Here is a 25,396-nt window from a genome sequence, read left to right on the forward strand (position 1 = left end):
CGGCCCCACTGCTGACCAGTCAGAACTTGAGCCGTTTGTTTTGTTACCTTTGTTGCAGTTTTTTTTTTACTCTGAGAGTGCAGCAGTGGGGCAAGTCTCTGGCTTTTCCTGGCTTCTGGTTGGCCAGGTGAGGGTAAAGGGGGGTGGGGTTATGTTTCTTCTTTGTCGGGTTTGTTGACTGGCTTGCCGCCATTCATGACCACTGGTTCGCTGGTTGTGCTTTTGGAAGGCGGGCCCCCGGCGAGTTTAGGCACCGCCTCCCCTACGTCATGCAACGAAGGCTCTCGGTACATCGCAACTAGAAGCGTGGAGGGCAAAAAAGAAAGATGTGAGGGGAGGACAAAGAGAAGGATGAAGAGGAGAAAGTGGAAGTAAGAGCAGAAGACAGGAAGGAATGAGAAATATATAAGTAGAGAGAGAACGATGGAAAGTAGCGTGAGTAGAAAAAGAGGGATGACAACCAGGTTAATGGAAGAAAAAGGGGAAGGATGAAGGAAAGAGAGGAGGGGAAACGGGAGGAAAATTGTTCATTACAGACTCTATAATCAAAAACATCTACAACATTTTCACATCACAACTGAAACACAATCAAATCTGAACTAAAATCTAATCAAACTCCAAACAAAATGGAACTGTTGTGTATGTGTATGTTACCTTCTATAGGTTTAGGCAGGAAGTGTGCAGCTGGTTTAGTCTTTTTGACCCTGTTGCCCTTCATGGCCTGTCCTTCTTTATTGAGGCCCAGAAACCAGGCTCGACCCGACTCCTTCTGTCTGTAGAGCATCGAGCTGTAGATCACATAGTAGTTCTCAAACACCGACTCCTTAAACTTACACTCCGCTGTAAACAGTTCCTGAGGACACAGACAGACATGAAGAGATATCAGTCATATTATTTAACAGATATTTAGTTTCGGTACTGTTGAATAAACAGTATTTAGATCATTTTGACTGAGACTGATGAAAGAGTCTAGATTAGGACATTGGGAGTTACTGTTCAGTGGAAGATAACTCTGTAAAAATGTCATTTAAGAAATGCATTATTGAACAATTAAAAAGAATAAAAAACAAACAAATTATAGAGCAGTAATCTGGAGAAATGCATTAATTATTTGTTACATTTTTAAAGTCTAATTGTGAATATTAATTTGTTGATAGTCATGCTATTGTTGATTTTGTGTGCCTTTCTTGTCTCTATGGAGTGCCAGCTCTGTTTCTATCTACATATTTTCACTGCTTTCATCATTGATTGCATTTTCAGTGCTTTCATAATGTTACTATTTGCCTGCACAGGAACTAGAGATGACAAAGAATACAAAATAAATACATAAATGCAGGTTTTATATTACATCTTTTTATATGTAGTTACAAATTCAAATGAACAATAATGTCTTAACATTTGCTATTCAAATGTATTGTTATTATCATTTCAAATAGTTGTAAAAAAGTTGTTCATCAAAAATAATTTGTTTATATAAAAAAGAATATCAGCTGATATATTGAGCAATATATCAATATTATAGACATCCAATACACCCTTAAGCAAAATCCTCTCACACAAAACTTGAGTGATTTTTGTGGTCAGATATCTGAACTAGAAAAAAAGAAAGTATATTGGCCTGCCTTAGGGAGAAGTAACAGTACCCTGACTGAATTGTATATTGTTCAAACTCATGTCTTTCTCCTCTGATTGTCTCTTTGTACGCACATAAAAAACCAATTTAACAGATAAAAATAAAACAGATTGATTCTAGTGAACACAAAGCCCAAAGGATCTCACCCTCCCACCCACATCGGCTCTGCTGTTACGTGTCAAAACTCTTTTCCATGGGTGCCGGCACCTCCAGTGGAGCATATTTCAGCACAGAAGCAAGGTGTTATTCTTCATGGGAGAGATGGTGTCTCTCCCTAGTGTTCGCTTGCACTACTGAGTCACGGCAAGTATAAAACACAGCCAGAGATAAAACATGCTTCTCTCGAGGAGGTCAGAGAGGCAGTCTGAGAAGACAGCCTCCAGAGATTTTGATTATGCATTAGAAAAAACATTTTTATGCAATATTTACATCTTAAAGCTGAAATCATGATATATAATTTCTTGTAGAAAGCCTCCACTGTTTTCTTATATTATAAGCACAGTTTGGGATAGAAAGCTTTCCCATCAAGGGACATTATCAACTAAACTGTTAATTTTTTTTTTAATGTGTAATTTACACAACTCTCGCAGCAAGTGCAATTCATTGATATGCACTCCTTAATGTTTGGATAAGATTAAACTGAATTTTAATAATCCTTGTGGGGAAATGAGATTCTTTTTCAGCCAATATACAAAACAAAAGTAATAATAATTACAACACTAATATGAAAGCAAAAGCAAAGTAATGAGAATAAAATACGTCAATGACAGTTTCACTGGTTTTCAAACTTTTTTGATGGGGTTTTAACTACAATACCAGTTATAACTGAGATACACAATCAATTAAAGCTGCGTCAATTGATTTTACGAAAGCAAAACAAGCTGATAACAAGACATCCAAGTATTATTTCCCCATAAAAGTTGTTATGGCAAATGTGATAGAAAAGTTGCCTATTTACACCATCATTCAAACAAATTTCAATCCAAACTTTGGTCCTTTTTTAGTTCAGTTTAGTTTTTTAGTCTCCAACACCCACTTTTTTTTCTCGTGTTAGTGGCTAATTGTTTATCTGATAATGAGAGATGTATTGCTAATATCATTTGCGTGCTGCGGCTGGAATTAAAAGTGGAGTTTATTGGCCGGAAAACCAAGACAAGGAACTAAAAAAGGCAAAAAAGTAGAGTTGGTGTTAGCGAGAATGCAAAGTTGATACTATGAGCAGCACCATTCACATCACACACAGTCATTGATACATTGTTATGAATATGATATAAAACATTAACTAACCCAACTTTAATTATTACTATACTGTGATCAACGGTTTCACTATTATCTCCTCTTGGATGACATGAATCTTCATTTCTTTGAGTAACATTTCATGAATGAACTTTCACTTTTTTTTCACATTTAGCAAAAAAAAAAAAAAACATAAAAATGAAAAGACTGTGTTAATAAACTACTGCTCATATGGCTGAGGAGGCCTCTGCCAACCTAAATAATCCCCCCCGAGGTCCCCAGACCCTAGACTGGGAAGTGTTTGTCTAGACCTTCTCTTATTGGCTGTTGTGGGCCTCTTGCCAGAGCCACAGACACATTGTCATTCAGCTCAGGTCTGTCGGTCCGAGTCTCATAGCAACATGAGGAAGAGAGGCGACACTGTAGCCGTGGCAACCAACCAGCGCTGAGAGGGAGGGGTCAGTTGGTGGGTGGGTGTGTGTGTGTGTGTGTGTGGGTTGGGGAGGGGGGGGGGGGGGGGTTCAAAAGCGACAGAGAGAAACACACAAACACTTGCATTGGTAATTTAACAAATAATGTGCTATATCTCATGCTCTACCGCATCCACTCATGCTAACGTGGGAAGACACTTAATAAAGGTAAGGTTGGGTGGCACCAATACGCAGCTGCGAGGGATCAGACACACACACACACACACACACACACACACACACACACACACACACACACACAGACAGACACACACACTTGTGGCTCTAGGGGATGAATGGAGGGAGGTGCAGGAGGGCTTGTTGGGGATATGAAATGTGACTAAATGATTGGTGGCTGCAAAACAAGACAGGTGATAATGAATGAATGCTCTATTTATTGCCAATGTCAGTGACACGTACACAAACACACCACCATAAATCAAATGTTCTCCTTTGTAGCCATGGTTTTAATATGTATTAACTGTGCGGTTGTTCTTGTTAGAGCTTAGTTTTTTTTAGATTAAATTAACTTGATAATATATATTTCGTTTTGACCCGGGACTCGGATTCATTATTCATGCGTAAAGGAGAATGATCTTTGCTGGTGTGCAAAGAGCATTGCCAGACACTTATTAATGTTGGTCAGAGAGGTCATACATCACTTAATGCGTCTTTTATAAATAAAAGATGCTCGGTGTCGCGGCCTCTCTCAGCCTCATCCGAAGCAGCAGCATTTATTCAGAGGGAAAAGTGAGCTGTAAGAATTTTTCCGTCACATGAAAACCTTACAGCTGTACAGGTGAGTCATTTTAACAACACTGCCTGCATTTCCAAATAGCTATGTTCACAAGCTGCCCACAGAAAGAAGACGGGGAGAAAGAATGAATGAAAGAAATGGAGGGTAGGGTGGAGGTGGTGGTCGGAGATGGGGGGGTTGGAAATTGGGACATGAAGGAGAGGAGAGAGAATAAATCACCCAGTGAGGAGGACGACGCCTCCTGATTGGAAAAACAGCAGGGGATTCTCTCTCTCTCCTCTCTTATCTTCGTATTTCTCTCATCACTCTTCCTTATTTTTTCTTTCGCTCTGTCAATTCTCTGTGCTCAGCAGAGATTTAGTGGAAATGAACACAGTCCACACATGCATGCACATTGTTATCTTTTTTTTTTTTAAATTGCACACACATGCATACACTCATACAGGCTGAATAGCAGCTACTTTTCCACACAGCCATAATCAGATAGAGAAGATCCCATTAACATGTTAAACATCCCGCTCCAAAATATACTAAAATCGATACAGGTTAAAGACCTAAAAAAGAAGGAAGCCAAACAGAGTGGGGAGAAGCAATCTCAACTCCTGGCACACCAATAACAAGACCTGGCAACCAGTAGCTGCCCATTTCTACTACTTCACTGCTGAGAGCTTGCCAATGAAAGCACATTTGCAGTAAAATAGTATAATATTTTCTTTGGATTTTGTACTGTAATTTACTAAAGCCTTGAATCCACAGGCAGTCAGAACATATTTGTGGATGAGGCATCAAAATACACCCTGACGGAAAGCAGAGAGAGATTCCAGGTCTGCGACACCTTTGACCACCAGCTGCCGAATAACAGCGATACCACACGTTCTCCCTTCGAGATGAGACTCTCCAGGCAAAATGTGCTGATTGATTGACTGCCCGAAGCTCGATTCATACTTAACAGGTCACGGTGCACCATGAAACCGATGTGCTACACCTCAAGGACCTGCAGAGCTGTGGTGGATTCAGAAATACTACAAGCAGACCACAAGAGTTGTGACTGGTCTGCTTGTACTTTCTCCTACAAGACTGTTTCAACTCTGACCACACCCAACTTTACTGATGGGTGGAAGACAGCAAAAACAAGATTTAACTAATAAGCTGAAAGTTGACAAAAGGACACATCTATCAAAGCCACCTCCACTGCTTAATGCGATTGTGGTACTCTCACTACTTACTATTACAGAGAATGGAAAAATGTAAACACCATTAATTTGGCTAACAGCGTCCTACTCAGTGGCAATACAACGCAAACCTTCCTATAGTCAATCTATATTACTAATTCAATTAAAGGATGTAAACACAATAACTGGGGGGATGTATAATCTAAGGACAACATGACCTGACCTTGTACAGCACCACATAGCTGGTGTTGCTGTTGGTATCAACAGGTGAAATCTGACATTGAACTATAAATCAATTCCTGTACGCCACTGGCACCTACAGCTAGACCACCATATACGTGCCCCATACATCCAGACTTTCAAGCCATCAAAGGTAAGACTGTACCCAATCTGTTCTTTCTTAGGTCAGCCTCATAATATCCCAAACGTCCTGGGATATGTTCATTTGTTAAAGCCATTTGTTGGTGTTTGAACTGTTTTTCTCTCATTTCTTCTTACTGAAAGCCTTTAATATAATCTTTGCATCTATCACAGTTTGGCTTTATGTCCCTACACCTGAGTGGCAAGTAGGACAGATAAGAAGTCCCCGATTATATTCAAGGACCATTTGAGAAACTGTCGCTTTCTTTTTTGACTCTTATTGGAATAAACTATGACTATGTTTTTATCAACAGAAATATATGCTATATGCGAGGTTTATTTTGCTGTATGTGATCGCCATGCACTTATTTCAGATGTGTTCTTGTGAGTTCGCCGACCGTTTGTGCATGGTTATATCCTCTATTCACACCTGCCCTGCATCTGTCTCATTAGCCAGGCTCCCCGCGTCTTCCCAGCCAATCAGCTACAAGCCTGTCATAGTTCCTTGCCACCTGTTCCTTGTTATTTCAAAAGTTCAGTTTGTACTCAAGTCCTGGTTTTCAGCTCTTCCGTGAAGCTCAGTTTTAGTGTGTCCTTTGCCTGTATGTAACCTCCATTAAAAACTATTCTTCAGTTCCTGCTGCCTCCTGTCTCCTGTGTTTGAGTCCCCATGCTTTAAACTCTACTCCACATAACAAACAGAGCTTTCTACAGTAGTTTACTGTTTTTCAAAGATGCCTATATGAAACTTAAATGATAAATCATGCAGGTCATTTTATTGCATGTTGTTGGCAAATAGATCCAAAGAAATTGCAGTACAGAGATGCAGAGGATATGCTTAAAAACAATAAAGCTGTATTCACTGTAGAGCATGGAAATGTTTATTTTTCAGCAGTATCTTGGAGTCAAATTCATAATCCAAATTTAATGGATCCTTATCAAATGTTTTTTGTAAATGAGAAAAAACAGCAAATATATCATAATCAGATTTTTGTAGCTCTCAAGTTTGATACTGACATAGCCTTCAATAATTCAATATCTTTTTACATGATGTTTTCATTATAACAAAGAAATCATGACTGAGTTTGGTACTGGTTGTTTCTTATAGTTGAAATCAATGTCATATATATATAGAGAGAAGAATATTTTCCCACAATAACAACATAGTAGATATGTGAAAAATCAGTAGCAGTAATGGTATCACAATAGTCAAATTAATTAGCTGTGTTCCACTGTTACAAAACTCTTTAACTCATGTTTTTATTATAATTAATTGTGTAATGATAACACAATATGATTGTACTGTCATAACATCAACAAGTTAATTCATGATAATCCTAAATGATCGCTTAGCCTTTGTTTAGTATTTCATTTTGAGTTAAAACTACATTAAAGTCTTTTTAATTATTGAAACTGACAACTTTGTAGTTTTAGTCTTCATAAATATGGAGAAGCATTGTTCAGATTTGTTCTCCCTCATCTAGAAGTGCAGTTGCTCTACTTGTAACATTACTTAATGCGACTAAGCAAAAGGAAGTTGTTTTTCATCCCACTGTGTATGTATATGTGTGTGTGTTTGTGTGCATTGCTCAGTGAGTGGGTGTGTTTGTTTCCAACACCAGCTATTATCACAGCACTAATTACCCAGGGGAATTGTGGGTAAACAAATCATTCTAAAGAAAAGAAGCCCACAGAGAAGAAGAGAGAGGAGGAGTGGAAAGAAAAGTGTCTGAATGTGAGAACAAAAGAGTAAAGAGCGTGGTTTGAGAAGGGACTTGAAAGGATGTCCTCCAGCCCAGGCCAACTGAATCAAAGCACAAATATAACCGCAGTGACAGCATCAGGAAAACCACAACCTGCCACAGCCGCTCCAGACCTGCACACCTGATCCAATTATGCTGTTATGAAAATGTGTGGCTCTTAATTGGATCAGGTGTGTTGGAGCTGGAGCAACAACTCACAGGACGGGTACTCCTTAAGGGCCGGTTTGGAAACACAAATTAAGTGGATCATATAAGAGCCCCTATAAAATATTAGAAATATATCTAGACACTTAGCAACACATATAAGGTCTGTGTCATGACAAGATCACAAGCTGTTTTTGACTTTGTGTTTTGTTAGGTCAGAGTCGTCCACCACCATTTCATATCAAAACGCTTCACAAGAGGCTGCATTGATGGGGTCCTGTTGTGTCACTGACCAGTGAAGCAATGAAACACAATCCATAAGGCTCAGTTGAGTAATACATCCAAGAGTTTGAAGAGTTATCAGATGCCTCGACTCACAGGTCAGTCTCTAAAACATTCGCTCATAGAGACTGAGGACAATCTCCCAAGCCAACAAGAGAAACGGCAGCCTCAGAGAATTTGGATTTTATTGACAGCAACCTCAGTTTTTTCCACTTATATTGAGATCAGTAAATTAATCTGCAAATAGTAAACTAGTCTAAATGTTTATATTAAAGGTGAATAAATCCTTGTAAGTTTTGTATCAGTATACATCAATCGATTATGTCAACCAATCACTATAATAATCTATCACAGTGAGGGACAGACCTTTAGTCTTTGAACCACTAAACAAAAACTGCCCACTATGATTCATGAAGGAAGGCTGGGAAAAAGGCTGCACGTATGTTTGTCAGTAATGGCTGTCAAACATCATTAGCTGACAATAATTTTGTCCCTAATGTTCAAACCTGCTGTTTAGTGTGATGTCTGCCCTGTGGTACTTCAATGCTCTGGCTCGTAAAGTGGGATTTTTGAAGGGGCTCCACGGCTCACCAGTAACTAATTAATTCTCTAGTCACCAGAAATGACCAGAGAATGTGTGTGTGCGTGCGTGCATGTGTGTGTGTGTGTGTGTGTGTCTGTGTCTGTGTCTGTGTGTGTGTGTGTGTGTGTGTGTGTGCGCGCACATTATGACTCACATGGCTAACATTTATTCTCTCTACCACTCCTCTTCCCTCTCATCTCTCTGGATGTAGACATCACAGCACTCCCTGTCTGAGTGCTGTACCGACTGCGTTATGAATGGAAGTAAACGCCTACGTACACAGACATGTGTCAGACAAACACACACACACACATACATACATACAGTACGCACACCCTTATGTTTGTTCACGATATCCTGTTGTAAGAAAACATGCTTTTTTTTCAGAAGAGGTAGTTTCATAATGCTAATCTTTATTTTCCGGTGAGACACCAATCTCTATTGTTTAAGTAAGGAAGAATTAATAAGAATTTTATTAATCTTGAGCTGAAATGAGCTCTAGAGCTTTCCACAGTGCTCTCCCCGTGTAGGTGTCAATTATTAGATATTAAATTCATGTTATTTTTTTATTGGAATTTCACACTGTTAAATTTATGAAACATGAATAAATGTCTTAAATTGAGAACACATTTTTGATTTCATGTAGGGGGACAAATCATTTTAACAGGGACCGGATTTGACCACAGGCTGTATTTTCTGAGCCTTACTTTAATGTTTCTATGACCTGACGACACCTGGACTAAAAGGGAAGCAGAGAGCGAGAGCGAGAGAGAGAGAGCGAGCAACAGGATGAAAAAGATGGATGGAGGATAGACTTGAATTGATGGTGTTTGGGCTCTCAGGACCTCTCCAGCAGACAGACCGGGGCTTTAACAGTCTGAGTCACTGGAGCTGGCATGAAGGGATACATTTCCATTTCTAATCTTGGCTGGTCAACAGTCAGCACAATTCATATTTCAAAAACAATCAGTCAGGATTATCTAATGGTCTTTTACTGTATTAATGCAGTATTGTCTGTCTTCTTTCTCACCTTATTCATATTGCAGTAGTGAGAGAGGAGTAGTAGGAGTTGTGGTGTGTTACAGGAAATGTGCGATTATTTTACTAAAAGAAAAGTCAATTTCCTCTCACACCTCTCAGCAAGCATCCTGACACCTATACCTACCCAACCACCCTAACACACCCACTCACACACACACACACACACACACACACACACACACACACACACACACAAAACACCAGCATACACTCGCCTCGTTCACACACAAACACACATACAGTCCCAAACTCATCAGCACTTTTTTCTCCACTTTCCCGAGCATGCTCCATAATTATCACATAGCAGCTCATTGCACACTGAGCCATCTGTTAGTAGCACCCCAGAACCCACACACACACACACACACACACACACACACACATGCATACACACACACACACACACACGCACACACATGCATACACACACACACACACACACACACGAACATGCACAACCACACACTGCCAGATGCTTGGGATCTGGGATTAATAAGACAGTCCTACCATGTATAACTAAGTTTGCAGCATATCATTAACAATTTGCAATAAGAGGATAAAGAATCTCATTGAGAGCAGAGCAGCATAAATTTAGGATCAAGCTTAAGTAGCTCTGTTGCAAGGGGAATGCACCATACAGAGAAATGTCCTAAATTTTTGTTTTTGAGACAAGAGTGGGCAATATAAATGTATTGCAATAAAAATCACAGATTTATTATAAAAGCATGCTGAATACTGTGTCTGAGTCCAGCCATATCTTTTCAGGGGAACTTTTCTGAAACAATTATACATGTATGTCATTTCTGCCGCCAGGGGTCTCTCAATCAAAACAATAACAGAACACCCAGTTTGATGACATTGTGAAGTAATAATCTCCCTGTTAGGATTACCTCAGTGTTCATCAATCATGAGTGTTTTTGCCAGGAGCTGAATTATCCATAGAAAAACAAACTGACCTGATGATTAAAATTGGTAATAACACTGAATAAATCAGTTTCATGTTAAAAATCAGTGTTTCTCTGACGCAGTTCAGCTGGCACAGAATGTCCAGATGGGCTGTGAGCCAAGCTGCTGCTAAAGTTTTCTCAGCTTGTTTCTCTGATAACTTAAGATCCAGACGTATAATGACTAAAATCCTTCATCTGGTTAAGAGATAAACTTAACAACAACAACAAGATGATGAACATCTTGTGCTTGTTTGGTAGAAGGGGCATGATGCCATTGACAGGTGGCCAAATTAAATTGACTGTTAGCAGATTAAAATTACGTATTTGTCTGGGTTTGAAAATTATTGGAAACATTTGGAATAATGTAAGAACACAACTAAACAAAATATGTAACAAAAGTCTAATTGTTTTTAGGCATTTTAATGTAGGATGGTTACTATATTATAGTTATTGTAGCTTTAATTGTTTATTATCAGTCGATCTGCAGTTTTCTTTCAAGTACTAAATTAATTAGTCAATAAAATGACAGAAGATAGTGAAAAATGTACACAGTTGGCATCTTCAAACTGCCTGAAAGATATTTAAAGATATGAAACCAAAAAAAGCTGCAAATTCTCACATTTGGGAAGCCAATAACGAGAAATCTTTGAAACAGGAGTAAAAGACGAAATGATTAATCTGAACTTGAAAAGAAAAGTGCAGATCAACTGATAATAAAGAAAACAGTCAGTTGCAGCCTTCATATATGCTTAAATTGTTTACGATCTCATACTGTGTCGTATTTTGGTAAGATTCACATGGTTAAGAGATATGTTGAGCCCTGATGTCTCAAAATGAGAATTTTATTCAGCAGTATAGCCGCCTGTTTTCCAAAGTGGCAATGAGTCCAAATTTATCCTTGGCTTTGAATGCATAACATAGGCTGTGAAGTCATGTGAATCGCTTTGGCATTCAGACATACAACGCTGAAAATCAAAATCCAGTTTATTTTTCCAGTGGTACAACATGTTTCACTCATCATGTTTGTCCATTACAGACCCAATATGATCTAATATAACATCCTTAATTACACATTTGCCTCGCAAATTACTCAACAACACTGTATTCAGTATTCAGTTCATCATGTTCCGATTATAATGATTACGGTGCAATCAGGGCTTAAAATGCTCTCGCTCAATGGTGTGTGTGTGTGTGTGTTTATACCAGGCTCTTTGTTTGCGCTCCCAGGTGTGTGCTACATTTGTTTGGGTCATTAGGACAGGTGAGAACAGTGCCATTTCTTTAATGCTTCAGGTGTCGTCAAATCCCAGCACCGAGGAACTGGACACAAACCAACAAGCCGGGGAAAAAAAGAAAAAAAAGGAAAATATAGCAACAAGGAGACGTGTTGACATCTACCAAATATACAGCCTGCACAAATGTAAAAACTGCTGACAAGTGGACCATTTTTTTAAAGTTAGAGTGACTAGAATGGGATTTGTATCGACCTCCTGACACCACCACAATAACTAACCTGGCAGGATGAAAGATTATCCAAACAGCGTCCAATAAACAAGCGTCAGCACGGATGTGAACCGACCAATTATAAAATTACATAAAGCTAAATGTCTCCAGACCAGTGTAAACAAACTGTAGCTGTGATAGCACCCTCATAATGTTTAATGAGTGTCTCTTCAAGCACAGTGGCGCCATCCTTACCACACAGTACACCTGCCAGGACCCTTTGCAGCAGCCAATTAAACATCAAGCAGCACTGACACTATGATAAATTACACCTGCTGTACGCAATTTATATATTTTCATTATCATGTAGCTGCCTGCACATCAGTCACAGAGCTGGAGCATGATCAAACATCCTCACTTTGCCTCGACGCGGCTTTAGAGGGGATTTCTACATTTCTACAGTGTGTGTGTGTGTGTGTGCGTGTGTGTGTGTGTAGGGGGGACTCCCTGTCTTCAATTATTTACAGGAAGCCCTCATGCATCTGTGAGTTTCAGTGGCAAGCTGAGGAAGCCCAGCAGAGCAGCACAGATCTCCTTTCTTTCTCCTCCCGATAACTCTTTTCTCGTCTTTCTATCCTTTCGTCTCCGGTCTTTTTCCTCTCTCTCTCTCTCTCTCTCTCTCTCTCTCTCTCTCTCTCTCTCTCTCTCTCTCTCTCTCTCTCTCTCTCTCTCTCTCTCTCTCTCTCTCTCTCTCTCTCTCTCTCTCTCTCTCTCTCTCTCTCTCTCTCTCTCTCTCTCTTTCTTCTCTCTTGTCCACAACCTTTTTTCCTTTTTCTTCTCTATCTTTTCCTCTTTTGTCTAAAACCTTCCCTCCTCGACTCATCCTCTTATGTCTACACTCTTCCTCGACCTTTCTCTTCCTCTTTTTTCATCAGCCTAAAACCATTTCCTTTCTTCTCACATTTCCCTTTCATTTACCTCCTCACATGTCCTCTTTGTCTCTCCTTCCCCCTCACATCTATTCCTATTCCCCGCATCCCCTCTCTCTCTTTCTCTAACGCCTCTTTTTTCCTCTCTTCTCTTCTCCTCACATCACATCCTTTTCCCTTCCTCTTTGGCTCCTGTCATATCCAAAAAAAAAATAAAAGAAAAAAGAAACAAAGGGGGGTAAAAAGAGGGATGATGTGAGGGAGATGCCAGGGAAGGAGTGCAAGCTCTCTCTGAAGACACAGCATGGAAATAATTCATATTCTGCTCAAGCAGATCTCCTCGCAATCGACCGCACCTCCTCCACCTCACATCCCCTACACCTCCTTCTCCACTCACATCAGTGATGTGAAAAGGTTTTAACTAATTTTTTCATTATACAGTTTGCATTTACAATTCAGAATCTTTCATGTTTAGGGAGGGAATGCGTATGGGATGACATTTAAGGACACTCCAACTAACAATTAACAATACGTAGAACAATTAACAGTCATTTAACGTGCACTTGTCCGAAATCTGACGCATGTGTTAGTGGAATAAAAGCAACTTATCTCTCTCTCTATAACTTAACCCTCTTTTTCCGTCTTGCTCTCTCACTCTCTTTGTCTAATGAACCTGTACCCAGTCGACAGCCTTGTTTTCATCTCTTACAAAACCTCAAAAATGAGGTCTCTCATATTCTCTTCTGACTAGGCAAAAAAAGGGAAAAAAAGTGATTCATGCTTTTATTATATTATGCACTGCCTGCTGTAGCTCTGTATTCTTGTCTTGTCTCCAAAACTCAGTTGGGCTTTTCACAGGAACTAAAAAAGAAACCTCATATAATTTTTAGGCTGACAACACTACAGTGGCTTCCTCTTGACAATTAAAGCCTTAGCCTCAGTCTTTCCTATTATTGATGTAATTCAAAAGGTTGAACAAATGCATCTCTGTGCAGCTGCACAGACTATCATATATTGATAGTTGGATTTTATTTTTTATTCAAAACTGTCCCTTAAATTCTCCTTTAAAGTTTTATTTAATTTCTTCTGTACAGTAAGTGCTCCATTTTGCCCCCTTTTGCTCAGCGTGCCGTCCTTCAGACAGAGCAGACGGGGCTCCCCAGACAGACCCTGGTCCCTGGACACAGGGAAGGCTTTACACTGGCTAACTCAGCGGAGTTGAACTAAAATTACCCTATGCTTCCTCTGATGAGAAAATAGCGAGTGAAATCTGTTTAAAGAATGTAACTGATTCATTCATTCATTCTAGCTTCAGAACTTCAGCTTCATTGACTAATGTAAGCAATATGTAGAGAGCTACATCTGGAAAAGATTCACCTTACTCTTATGGATAAAGTGAGACCTTATGAATGACCCTCCTTTCATTAAAATACCACAATTTAAAACCACATTGCCAAGAATAATCTGAATGAACAAAAGATATTTTTCAATTAATCCCCACAATTTTTCACAGAGAAACATTAAGCCTAACGCAGATACAAAAAAAAGTCTGAATAAAGGAGACATAATAGACTAAATGTGTCTTATTAGACACTGGCCTTTAGGAATTGTTCATTCTTGTGTATCCACGCCTGCATATATCCTGTGTGTGTGTGTGTGTGTGTGTGTGTGTGTGTGTGTGTGTGTGTGCACATGCTCACCGAGGAGTAGAGGTGACCCTCTCCATTCATGGCGATGTAGAGGCCAGTCTTGACTGATTGGATGGCCACAACTCTCAGACCCACAGGAATTAAGTTAAACAGAGCTGAGGACAAAAACAGACAGATGGACTTGATGTGTGTGTTTTTCCTTTTGAAGTCGGCACTCTGAGAAATGTGATGTCAGTTGATATGTTGCTCATTTAGTGAGTTTGTGAGATGAAGAAGCATTTTTTTATCTTTAAAAATTTAACTTCTGCTTTACATGTAAATTGTGAACATACTCAGCCTAAAGCCTACACTTTCTATAGCTCTATAATAAAATTAAGGTCATATTATGAGAATGAACAATCAATACCAAACACCAATAAGCAGTTATTTCCTTAAGGTGTTGCTACATGACTATTTTCTAAAATGACCGAGACTTTAATCAATATATCTCAGTTATATAAGAGTTGTCAGACTGCCATCGATTTGTATCATCACAGGTGCCAAGTATTACAATATAAATGTGTTATCTAATAATAGATTCAAATTTTAAAATGAAAAATAATTTTGGGGCCTCGTGGAAGAACATCTCATACCACAGACTCACGTAAAAGTGAGTCATGTAGATAAAATTAGAAAAAGATATAAAACTTAATGCATTATTAAGACCTTTTATTGGCATCATGTCAAATTCATGTCAGTCAACTCTCTGTCTTTATATCTGTAACTGTATGGCTTTAATATGACTAATAATACACAGCTGTAGTAATACATGACATGCAAGAAGTTTAAATGAGCAGTTTCACGCAATGTTTGTTCAGTTAAGAGGATTTCTTTAATCTGACTTCATGGAAAATAATAAGATAGATTTAAGATTTTTTTTTTAAACTAAAAGGTTTCTGCATGAAGAACATTGTATATTTAACACATTTTGACTAAGTGGGATTAAGTAACTGTTCCATAACATTTTAATATCAGCCTATTCTTGTATATTCATAGTGTTATTTGAAGAACAGCGTCAGTGATGGTAAATGAACAGACAGCTGATCACACCCTTGTAGCCTCGGGCAGATATTTAAAATGACAATTATAGTGTCACTGGTGTTTTGTTCACTTCCTGCAATCCCTTTAGTATATCTCTAGATGGGTCTAATTATGAGATATTTTTTCTTTTTTTAATTTTCAAATTAAATATTTCGATTAAATGGTGTTGAAATATATCTCTAAGTACAAAAAGAAGAAAAAAGAAATCAAGCTTATTGATACAGTGTATTATGTAACATCTGCTTTTAGTTGGCAAGCTAAACAAGAGAAATCATATAATGAATGCTGAAGGGGTTTACAAGCAGATGGCAGTAAGACAACTCTCATACACGTCTGTATTGATTTGCTTATTTCTATCAAAATGTTTTGTATTATCATATTTAAAAAATAGATCAGAGCATTATGATCACAATCAGTGGATTGTCAGCTGTTCAGTTACACTAAGGGATTACTGTTACAGATAACTAATAATTAAATGAATAATGAATATTCCAATCACATTGGAATTTGTAATTTTGGGGGACTGATCAGATGAAGAAAACTTAAGAACTTTTAAGCCTTCAAAATTCACAATGGACAATTAACACTGACAATGAATATGATTGTACAGTATTTTGCACTGTGATACAATCCTGTATCTAGCTCCTCTCTATTGTGAAAATGTGACAATTGTGATGTTGAAAATTGGCCATCACAAGCTATGACCTTTCAAGGTTGTGGAAATTCTTCGGTCTCCCGCTGAGGTCAGTTGAAATCACACCCGTTTAACCTGTTTGCCTCTTATCATTACAGAGGTATCGATTAGCCGGCTGACTGCAAAGACAGTTTGCTTGTTATGGCAGAAACAATGTCAAAATAAATCTGAGACAAATCCTTAGTATGTCACTGTTTGGTTGATAAAATCAGGGGTGATATTTCACTATTAATGTGCATATTTCTAAAAGTAAATATGGTAAATGTTCTCAGCTTCAAATTGAAGCTTAAATATATTTTTCTTCTTACCCTTAATGTCTAGCCATGAAAACAGATCTCCATTATGCTGGAGAAACTACATGTATAAAAATTGTGTAATTGATATATATAAAATCATAACATAACAATGACCTGTAATGAAGGGCTTGATGGCCGATGTTCTATTTATTAACACATAATCAAGGACTGATTACACCTGGGATACCAAAGCCCTCATTAATCAAGGTTGCATAGAAATGGTTGTTAAGCATCTCCAACAACCAACATTTACAGTGTTCAGACTGAGCAGAAGAAATGTATTCAATGTGCAAAAGTACACCTGCAAGTAATCACCCTTGATAAATATCACTCTTTCTAAACCACCGTTACACTTGTGCACAGCCTTCATTAACATAAAGATTTGCACTCGGCTGATTAGAGATGGTAACAACCTTCTCAATAAATGCTTCAGGAAATGTCACTGGTGTCTCCTCTGGGCTGAAGGCGGCTCAGCCAAACAAACTGATAAACAAATGGAAAAAAATCAAGCTTGGCAACAAGTGCGAGCTGCAGTGAATTCTGTTTGATCTACACGCCAAGCTGTGGCAGAATTTTTTTTTTTAATGGTGATGTGAAGACATTTGCCAAAAAAAAAAAAAAGAAAATCACAGTAAACAAGTGGGGCATTGCTGCAACAGGCGGACACCAAAGTGCAACCGGCTCAGCCAATATGAAAGGGACACTTTGGACCAACGAGTTTCCTACTGTAGTGATTACTGATTACCATTTGATTTTCTCTAAGACTAGCATGTCAGAATATTGCAACGGCTACATTAATCAATAAGCCATCTGTCTGCAGTTCCTCCCTGAAGGCAGTGTTGGGTGCAGAGGTCCAATAAACTTAGCCTTAAGAACAAAATCCACTTGTCGCTTTCAGCTGAACAGTTGGTGTGCTCTCTCAAATGTCCTGAATCCTCCATTAAAACAAACAGAGGCAGTCCAAACACAATATTACTGGCTCATTGCCATCTTTAAGATGGCATATACTGTGCAGTCAATGTGAATGGAGTGTATATGGTATAGCTAGAATAGGAAACATTACTAGGATTCATTGGATTTTATGGTCCCATTTTCTCCTTTTCACAATGAGAAGAGACTTTCTCAACCTTTATCCAATCAGAGGAGGATTGAGAGACTGACACATTGCCTTAAGAGAGACTGTCATGGCTTTTCCTTTGCTATGATGAAATTCTGGTTTTGGGCTGCAACTCCCCTCACTGTTGTTTTGAGCACTGATTTTCTCTTTTCTCCTCAGATTGCTGCGCCTCAAAATCATGCATTGTCAGGAAAAGCACAATGCTGCTCTTCTACACACTTGTACTTAAGCTTTGTTGATAAATGAGGAGCCAAAATGTAATTAACTGGTTACTGTAAGCAGAAAGTCAGCAGGGCTCTGGGCACTAACGATTGGGATTAAGTGCAAGTGTTTTCCGCCCACATGTCCAAAGGTTTACCTTTAAAAATGCACATTTCCCCAAATTAACTGTAACGTGTGTTTGAGTGTGTGTGTGTGTGTGTGTGTGTGTGTGTGTGTGTGTGTGTGTGTCTACTAACAGGAGTTGGTGCTGTCGTCTTTGGTCCCATCCATACTTCCATCCTGGCCCATCTGGAGATAGAAGCCCTGCCTGCAGAACAACCTGGTCACTATGCCCTTCAGCTGTGGTTCTACACAACACAAACACAGACAAGGACACAGAGAGAACAATTGAGTCGCTATACATCATATGGCCATTAACCATGAACAAGTAAATGAAAATAAAGCAAGGCCAAACTTAAAATAAGTTTTGTCATATTTGACAGAATGATTTGTGAATGATTTACGTTTAAATTCATCATCACAAATCGATTTCTGCACAACTCCTGGGAGGCACATTTGAGATACAGCACAATTTGGCATTAAAGGACACACGTGATGACCACGTGTGACCCACTGCATCCTGAGGGATTTCCTGTGGAGAGACTAATCAAGCACATCCAATCCATTACAGGATTCTTGGACTAATCCTTCCTTCGTGATCATTGTTCCACTTGAATAATTTTGATAAATTATTTCTGAACTTTTGATAGTAAAGAGCAGCCTTATGACGGCTTCCTATCTGTCCATACTGTTAAATATTTATCTATTGAGCGATATAATGGTTTTCAGATATGATTTTCTGTATCAGGTGTCAGATAATTGCTTGTGTCTTTTTGGATGTGATGGTCTCTCCCCATCTCAGTTCTTCAATGTTTCAATGCTCAGGTGTGACCAAAATCTATTTAATTACTGCTACAAATAAATAGATTTTGCTACATCTACAGCAGTTGAAATCCAGATGTTTCCATCATTACATTTCATTGTTGTTCCAATGCAGATGTTTTTTAAACATTCTTAGTCACTGAGTACTTTGTTCTCGTTCATTTCATACTGCTTCAATTAAAATGCAGTCGTTTGTGCCTCTCACTGCATGGTTCCTGCATCTCACCATCAAATACAAAATTACTGAGATAAAACACAATGAATAAAACAGCTGCTGGGAAAGAGAGAGAGAGAGAGAAAAAGACAGGCTGAGTAAGAAAGGAGATGAGAAGGAGCTGAAAGACAAAGACTGACACTAGATAAAGACGGAGAATGAGAGGCTAATAGAAAGATAGAAAGAAAAAGACCTGATGAGACTTGTGTTAGCTGTAGGTGATAATAGTAGTGCTTCTTCAGCAGGTACAGACAGGCGTTCTTTTCCGTTATATCATCATCACTTTCTTTCTGCTGTAGACAGCACGATTTTTCCATACGCTCACATTAGCTGGTCGGTGAAACTGATTATTTAATATGGCTCCTCTCACACTCAAATTCATGTGACCACACCCATTCTCCCTCTGTGAAAGACCACATCACTGCTGACTTTGCCTTGGTCGGTGCAGCTACGCTAAAGCAGGGCGGGAATCCCCTTTGAACATGTGTGTGTGAGAGAGACAGAGAGTAAATGTGTAAAAGTATACCCTAATGCACAGAGACAGAAAAAAAGCCCAGGCTGACCCAGTTTATGAAGTGTCTGTATATATATATATATGTATATATATATATCAAAGAGAGGCAGGGGTGTTTTCCATCTTTGTGAAGGATCCATCTTGTGCAGCAGGGGAGAAGGAGAGAAGAGGAGCCGTGAAGCTTGCAACCGGCACTCAAATTGACAAAATTCCCAAAACACTACTTAGCATGTTGTGCAGAGCAGTCAATGATAAATCTTTAGATTATAAATACACACATTACATTTGCTGACACCACTAGGAGGTTTGTCGTCAGTGTGCAGGTGAAGAATAACCCATCACTTCACTATCAAACACCAATGCTTGTATCCATCAAAATGATTGGCAGTGTTAATCACACATTTACAGATTTGACTTCCTGCATGGCTACTTGAAACCAAATATAGGTCTTGAAAAGTGAAGTTTCCTTTCTTAAATAACTGCCGTTTTCAAGTTTCCTTTTTTGTTATGAATATGACAATAGCCATATTTTCATTTCAAGTAAATGTCCATCCAGCTGACAGTTGTGATATTTCGTGTTGTTTGGTGGTTCCAAATAACAGTCTACCTGCCTGGCATCTGTCTGTCAGAGCAGAGGAGAAATCAGAGCCCACTGCAGACAGGCTGAGATCAGACACATTTCAATCTCACTGTCCTTTTCTGTTTCACACGCAGCTTGAAGAAGCTGCTGGAAAAAAATGTTATTGTCTCTTATCTTTTTTTCAATAATGTGTCATGTCTTCTATATTTTATCTGTGACATCTTAATTAAGATATGATTATGTATGATGTTAAAACATAGATGTAACAACAGAATACCCTTCCTGACTGGTGTTATGAGTCAGCCGGTAGGAATATTCAAGGCTTCAGTTTATTTTTAAGTAAAGCTTTCTTTGTAGAAAAACATTTAGATTTGCCAAAAAACATATATATATATCTGAAAGCAAGATATGGAAAAAATATTTAAAATTGTCGCTTTGCATTAATATGAAAAACTCCACTACCCAGTAACCTTTTTCCAGAGGTTAAGATTTGAATGTCAAGGTCACAGTCTCCAGTTTTGTACTGTGACTGCACTTGTGTGCACATTTTAAATCAAACTTTGGATTGTGCACTTTGTATTATGAGTTAGGACAAGATTTACTCAAATTCAATCAGCTCTGAGATTTTTTTAGTCATACTGTAATCATTTAGGACAAACATCACCGTACATGTGCTATAATTTATCTTGATATAGATTTTTAATCATAGCCCTATTATAAATGCAATTACAGTTTCAAATGGTGTTATTGTTGGTGTTTGCATAGATCCCTGCTGTAATGGATGAAAAATCAATACTTCTCCACAGGGAACTGTACTGCTGCATGCACTCACCATCTATTTATCTGTCTATTCATCCGTCCGACACCCAGCTATCCATTTAATCATACTCCAACCAGACGTGAGCAATCGTTGCCACAGTGACATTCCCATAGTCGTCAAGGTGAAATTCCCACTCTTCCCAATAACTCCATGTCCTGTCTGTTACTAGGGAAATTCCCATTCTCGCGTTGCCATGACAACAGTCTCGTGATTCCAGACTGTTCCAGTGGCAGGGTATTCCCCCATCCACACAGACACACACATACAACACACAGTTATATTTTCATCATAATGTGATCTGATTCAATCAGTCAGCCCATCAAGCTGCCACGCTGATTTGATGTGTCATATTGTCAGTTAATTTGCTCCAGTCTGGGTCTGAATACACTGTTTAACATGGTATAAAATATCAGTATAGGTGTCTTATACATGCAATGCATCGAAGACCTCCTGTATTCCGTTCTCTCTCTCGTTTACACACACACACACACAAATACACACACTGAGGAGACTCAACATCACACATCTGAAGAATTTACAAGAAGCAACTGAATGCGACCATTTCAGCCTCATTTGAATCAGAGTGATAAGTGATTAGAGGAACACTTAGTGTGCATAAAAGAGCAGACTTCTCGTTAAAATACAAATAGTGGTAAAACAATTAGATCTGGCTGAGCTACGGTAAATGTCCTTCATCCCTAATATGGCAGCAATGACGCAGGTTGTTTGATTATGTATCTCCAATAATAATTAAAAAGTCTTTCACTTCAGTTTGCACTAATGAGACAGAATGTTCAGATTTTACACACGTATGCACCAAGTCATCAATGTCTTTAAAGAAGACTGAAAATGCTGTGTTGTCTTAACGCATCTTCAGAGGCTTTTCCAGCCTTGACAAGAATGCATTTCAGAGGGAACCACTGACGTCATCTATCGATTTTCCATACCTGCTTATGTCAGGGGGAGCACACTGTATGGAGAGCCAGTCCCAAGGTGGCAAAGCTGCCCCACGCTGAATAACATGACATGAATTAAATGTTAGTTAAGATTTGTACTTCTTAGATAAAGATATTTTTAGTTTATAGTATAATTTTCCCAGCGCTGAATCCTCATTTTGGCATATCCATAATCTGATCTTCTCAGTCATTACGCAGAGTTCATGACCAAGGGTGAGGGCGGGACACGACACCAACACAGAGCTTTGTGGTTCAGCTCCCTCCCATGCATTTTTAACCTTGCTTTAACACCCAGAGATACCCTTATTCCCGCCCTCCTCACCACTGGCACAGACATGTGGTTGTGGTTTGGGGGTTTTGTGAATCTATGTGGGCTTAAAAAATGTTTTTATCTTGTTAGCAACATCTATGTTTATGGTGTCAGATACAAGGCCTGAACAAATAAAAAAGAGGAACATCAAGGCCATGGTGAGACATAAAATGCATTTCATACTTATTTTCCCATCATATAATGATTTATTGAATAAACTTTTTTGTACAATTTCCTTCATTTTTGATAAGTTCTTCTTCTTTACTAGATATTAGTGTATATTTTAATTTTGTGGCACTTTAGGAAGGTGACTTTTTCTGTGTTTGTTTGCAAAGTAATATAAGATGTTGTGTACTTTGACTTATGTTTCACTGCTGCAACTGTATTTTTTGGTTCTAATAAAACCATATAGGCTGGGCATCTCTCTGTGAGCAACAGCATGAATAAAATAAGTATTTCACTAACAGACATTTGCATTTGAGGACATTGCCTTGGGGCTGCAGGAAATAGTGATTAAATAGTAATTTTTCATTCCTTTCTCACATTGTATATATTAAACAATTATAAATATTGCCATATTCACCTATAATGATAATAATCATTAGTTGCATCCTTATCATTCTCACTTTAACTGCATTTTTTCTTGTTTCCTCGTTGCTGTGAATATTCCAAAGTATGTATTTATATGCAAATATCATTCAAACTGACAGCTGTGGTATTTCTTGCTGCTATATGGTTCCAAATAACAGTCTATCTGCCCAGCATCTGTCTGTCATAGCAGAGGCGAAATCAGAGCCCACTGTCCACTGCAGACAGACTGAAATCAGCTATATCTCAATCTCACCGTCTTTCTTTTGTGTGTGCGCGAGTGACGCACAACCTGAAGAAGCTACTGGAAATGTTTTTTATTGTCTCTTATCTTTTTTCGAGAACCTATCATGTCTTCTATATTTTATCTGTGACAGTTTAATTAATAACGTTTAAATATAACTAAAATAGATGTGGATGTATGGCAGAGAGTGCACCTGCAAGCTTGGCTTTGCATTCCTACATTTGTCTTCCTGTTGGATTTACAACCCTGTTTGATATGGATATATTACTGCAGGTGCATTTCAGTGGCGGCATGTAATAACAGAATATCTTTCCTGGCTGGTGTTGTGACTCAGCCGATGGGAATGGTCAAGGCCGCACACTTTAAGCCAATATTTCGTCTCAGTGAGAATCTTTTACATTAATTTGAAATGCTGTCCATCGTTTCACAATCGAGTAGAGGCTCTTTAGCTGAGCTAATTTCCGCTGAATTCATATACTGTTAAGTAAAAATCCTGCAACAGCGATACAATTAATTCTTCCCTCACATGTCTAATCAAAAAATAACAATAATAACAGCATACTGACGTGCTGTGGACAGGAAAGAGCCTCTATACTATCAGAAGAGGACTGATATCACATTTCTAATAAAAAGCCAATTTTAGCTGCATGTCAGTCTCACCCTGGCTGATAAAAAATACGCAAAATTAAGCCGCATTGATCATTTAAGCTTTGATCGAGCCATGAAGGCTGCAGATTGGTTTGAGCCGGATCTGCCTGTCTCACCTTCACAAAACCTCTGGAAGACAGTAGGGGATATTGGCAAATCTCTCACACAGAAAACACACACACACACAGAGAGAAACAGAAAGACAGAACACAGAGATTGTGGATGTTGCCAAGCTTTCACCAGCAGCTCTCACAGCTGGGAACACAGAGGAGGGAGAGACAGAAGGATGGAAAGGAGGCAGCAAATGAAAGAAAGAGGGGAGAAAAACTCAAATAAAGCTGGGAGGAGGAATACAAAAAATTAAAGTAGGAAGTATGGCAAAAAGGTGACAGGAAAATGGAAGAGAAGGGAATGACAAAAATGGAGGAGGAGAGAAGAAAGAGAAGAGAGAACAAAGCAGGAAAAGTAAAATGAAGCTGGAGGGAGGGATGGAAAAAAGTGGGGGGCCTGATTAGGACAGAGGAGGAGGAGATAAGAGGAGGAAAGGAAGGGAAAATGGTAAAGGAGTGGAGGAGGAACAAATGCAGAACTGAGGAGAGGAGAAGCGGCTGTTGGCATCTACTGTATTCATCCTTAAATGGCAGAAGGGAAAAAGGGAGGACGAAGTAAAATTAAAACTGGAAGAAGGGATGAAAAGATTAAAGATATGGGGGATGACTGGATGAGAGGAGGAAGAGTAGAATGAAGAGGCGAGCAGGAGGAGGAGATGAAAGGAGGTGCAAAAAAGGTCAGAAATAAAAGTGAATGGAGGAATACAAATGTAGGAGGATAGGAAAGGAGAGGAGGTTTTTGTCACCTTCTCTTCCCAAATAGGAAAGAATAGTGAAGGAGAGCAAAGGAAAGAAGAAAGAGGTATGAAAAGATCTAAGATAAGGAGGATTAGAATGGAGAGGAGGAGTAGAATGAAGAGATGATAGAAGAGGAGGTGGAGAAGGAGGAGGAGAACAAGGGAAGTAAGAAAGGGGAACTGAAGAGAAAGAGATGGAAGGAAGGAGAAAAGAGGAGTGGGGTTGGTTGTGGAAGGGTGGAAGAGGAGGTGAGGAATATAAAGCAACTGAAGAGTGAAGGAGAAAAACAGGAAGAGGGAAGTACGAGGAGTTAAAAGGAGGAGAGGAGTGTTGAGGAGGAAAGCGATCACCTCCTACTCCCATCTGGAATCTGGCTCTCAGACCACAGCAGAGCAAACTGGTGAACACTAAGTCCTATCAACATGACTCCTCACGTTCGCCTCCTCTGTGTCTCTCCTCCCCTCCTCTCATTCCCTACCTCCGTCTCTCCTCCCTCCATCCGTCCCCTCCATGCACGTCACCTGCTGGTTTCTCACACAATCAATTGATTACAACAGCACTTATCGCCTCTGCAACCAAACACTTACCACAGCGCACAATCACAACATTCTCATTAATCTGCATTCACTTCCATAATTATGTCTCCATGCATTGACGGCAGGATCCGCACCACAATTTAACAGTGATGTTCAATTTCTGAATGGTGGAAAATGTTGAGTACCACATCAACAAAAACTGTTTTGTATTCATGGAGAAAAATCTGAGTAAGATGGAGTTTTTAAAAAAGTGTCATTTCAAATTGAAAGAGAGGTGTTTTGCTGCTGTCATTGTGATTTATTGTAACGTTTTTAGTTATGTGAAGACAAAGTGTGATCATGGTGATAGAGCACTTTGAATTATGAGCTGAAAATATGAGAGAGTGAGGTAGAGATGCA

At 39.0% G+C, this 25,396-nt stretch overlaps 1 protein-coding gene across 1 annotated transcript in view; it reads right to left on the reverse strand.

Moving 5' to 3' along the window:
* Positions 1-149: 149 nt before the first annotated feature.
* The window catches only part of LOC128354043 (fibroblast growth factor 12-like), a 55,457-nt gene continuing 30,210 nt past the window's right edge, over positions 150-25,396 (reverse strand). The window contains exons 2-5 of the mRNA XM_053314286.1: positions 18,055-18,165; positions 14,461-14,564; positions 655-853; positions 150-298 (exon numbers count right to left, since the gene is read on the reverse strand). Coding sequence (XP_053170261.1) covers positions 150-298; positions 655-853; positions 14,461-14,564; positions 18,055-18,165 — 563 coding nt within the window. The remainder of the gene's footprint in view (positions 299-654; positions 854-14,460; positions 14,565-18,054; positions 18,166-25,396) is intronic.

The sequence above is a fragment of the Scomber japonicus genome, chromosome 24 (assembly GCF_027409825.1).
Source record: "Scomber japonicus isolate fScoJap1 chromosome 24, fScoJap1.pri, whole genome shotgun sequence".
Classification (NCBI taxonomy): Eukaryota; Metazoa; Chordata; class Actinopteri; order Scombriformes; family Scombridae; genus Scomber; species Scomber japonicus.